This window comes from Chionomys nivalis, chromosome 1 (assembly GCF_950005125.1).
Source record: "Chionomys nivalis chromosome 1, mChiNiv1.1, whole genome shotgun sequence".
Taxonomy (NCBI): Eukaryota; Metazoa; Chordata; class Mammalia; order Rodentia; family Cricetidae; genus Chionomys; species Chionomys nivalis.
Genome location: NC_080086.1, coordinates 160,461,140 through 160,463,198, shown reverse-complemented (window position 1 = coordinate 160,463,198; position 2,059 = coordinate 160,461,140). Strand labels below are relative to the sequence as shown.

The 2,059-nt window shown below is 46.5% G+C and overlaps 1 protein-coding gene across 1 annotated transcript; it reads right to left on the bottom strand.

The window, feature by feature from the left end:
- On the bottom strand, nt 1-939 carry LOC130885466 (olfactory receptor-like protein OLF3). The gene has a single exon (XM_057786960.1). The coding sequence runs from the start codon at nt 937-939 to the stop codon at nt 1-3; it is 939 nt and encodes a 312-aa protein (XP_057642943.1).
- Between the last annotated feature and the right edge of the window lie 1,120 nt (nt 940-2,059).

Below are 2,059 nucleotides of genomic sequence, written 5' to 3'. Positions count from 1 at the left end.
TCAATCCTTTGACTCAAAGTTCTTCATCAGAACTCGGCTCAGAGCGGCTTTTACATCCTTGTTCCTCAGACTGTAAATGAGAGGATTCAGCATGGGGGTTACCACAGCATAGAAGAGCACCACCACCTTGTCCTGCTCAGCAGAGGCTGTCGAGCGGGGTTGCATATAGGTGAAGAGGGCCATCCCGTAAGACATGGAGACCACAGTTAGGTGGGAGGCACAGGTCTCAAAGGCTTTGCGACGTCCTTGGGTGGAGCGTATCTTCAAGATGGCAGCCACAATGTGTGCATAGGACAGAGAGACCAGGCAGCAGGGCACCAGCAGCACCACCACACTAGAGGCCAGTATCACCACCTGGTTGAGGGTGATATCCACACAGGCCAGCCTGACGAGGGCCAGTGTCTCACAGGCCACATGGTTGAGCACATTGTGCCCACAGGTGGGAAGGCGCATGGTGACCACTGTCTCCACAGCAGAATTAACCATACCCACAAGCCAAGAGACACCTGCCAGAACCATGCAGAGTCTTGGACTCATGACCATGGTGTACCGTAGTGGATCACAGACAGCCACATAGCGGTCATAGGCCATGGCAGCCAGCAGCAAGAACTCAGTTCCCCCAAGAGTCAGAGCAAAGAAAAGCTGAGTTCCACATAGGGCAAAAGAGATGGTCTTCCTCTCCAAGAGGAAGTGTGCCAGCATCTGGGGAACCCCACTGGAGGTGTAGCAAATGTCCACCACTGACAGGTGGCAGAGGAAGAAATACATAGGCAGGTGGAGTCGTGGGTCCAGTGCAATCAGGAGGACGATGAGTCCATTGCCCAGCAGAGTCAGCAAGTATGTGGCCCCAAAGAGGACAAAGAGTCCAGCTTGAATATGCTTGTCACTGGAGAGACCCATCAGGATAAACTCACTCACCCAGGTCACGTTTTCTCTCATGGAGCAGCTGGGTCGGTTGACCAGGAGTGGAGGAAGTATATTCAAAGACAGGCAAGTAAAGGTATCTTTATAAGTCTCGCATTATGTCCTAGACTAAAGTTGAAAGTAGAGCTGGGCCCAGCCTGGTTCGTTAACCTAGGTGGTTAGGGGAGGAAGTTGTGAAGACATTGAAATGACTCCCCTGAGAAAATAGAGAAAGAGAAAGGGGTGGAGTGAGGGGAGATTGGCATGGTGGCACTTTTCTCTAACCCTATCATGTGGGAGTTGCATTCAGGAGGAACGGAGTTCAAGAACAGTATGCCTTACAAAGGGTGTTTGCGGCCACTGAACAAGCAAACAACAAAAACGCTATGGGAGGAAGGGAGACTTGGCTTCTCATATTAACATATAAAGCACTCCTGATTTGACCATTAATTTATAGCACCCTGTACAATAACTGTTACATAACAAGTAATCAATCAATGTGGCAGGAAAGGTAATCCATAACAGGGGTGGGGTAAGAGAACAGAGTATTGTAGAAGTAAAGAAACAGTACAGAAAAATAAATGCCAGGAAAAAGGCATGGGCACGGGGAAGGTAGTAATGACAGTGAACAGGACAGAAAGGCAGGCCCTACAATGTGGGTCAGCAGTGGTCCCGTCTTCCCATTAAACATACAGAGAGAATAGGGATGCTTTAGGGATTTTTAGCATCATTTCCTACATCCCAGCTCTGTTGTTATTCATGCTTCTCCTAAGTCGAGGTCACAGCCTTGCAGGGAATCCTCTCACGAGCTCTTTATTTCATGAAGCAGTGCTGGTACTTATGCCCCTGAGATGAACATCTATTAAAGAGCGGCTGTGTTCCAGGAAGTAGGCAGGGCATTTTGTATCTGTCTGCCTGAGACATGGGACTTTCTTTCTTGGATCTTATAATTTAGGGATATAGAGATTAATGTCAGAAGTTAAAATAAATATACTTGTGCTAAGTACTATGGAAAAATCCAAGATTAGACTTGGTTAATTACATTTGAATTTTATTATTATTATTATTATTATATTATTCTTTATCTCTCAATAATATGCAATCTATACAGCACAGTTTAAAGATCTAAAAGTAAGTGATGAGAAAATAATGCGCG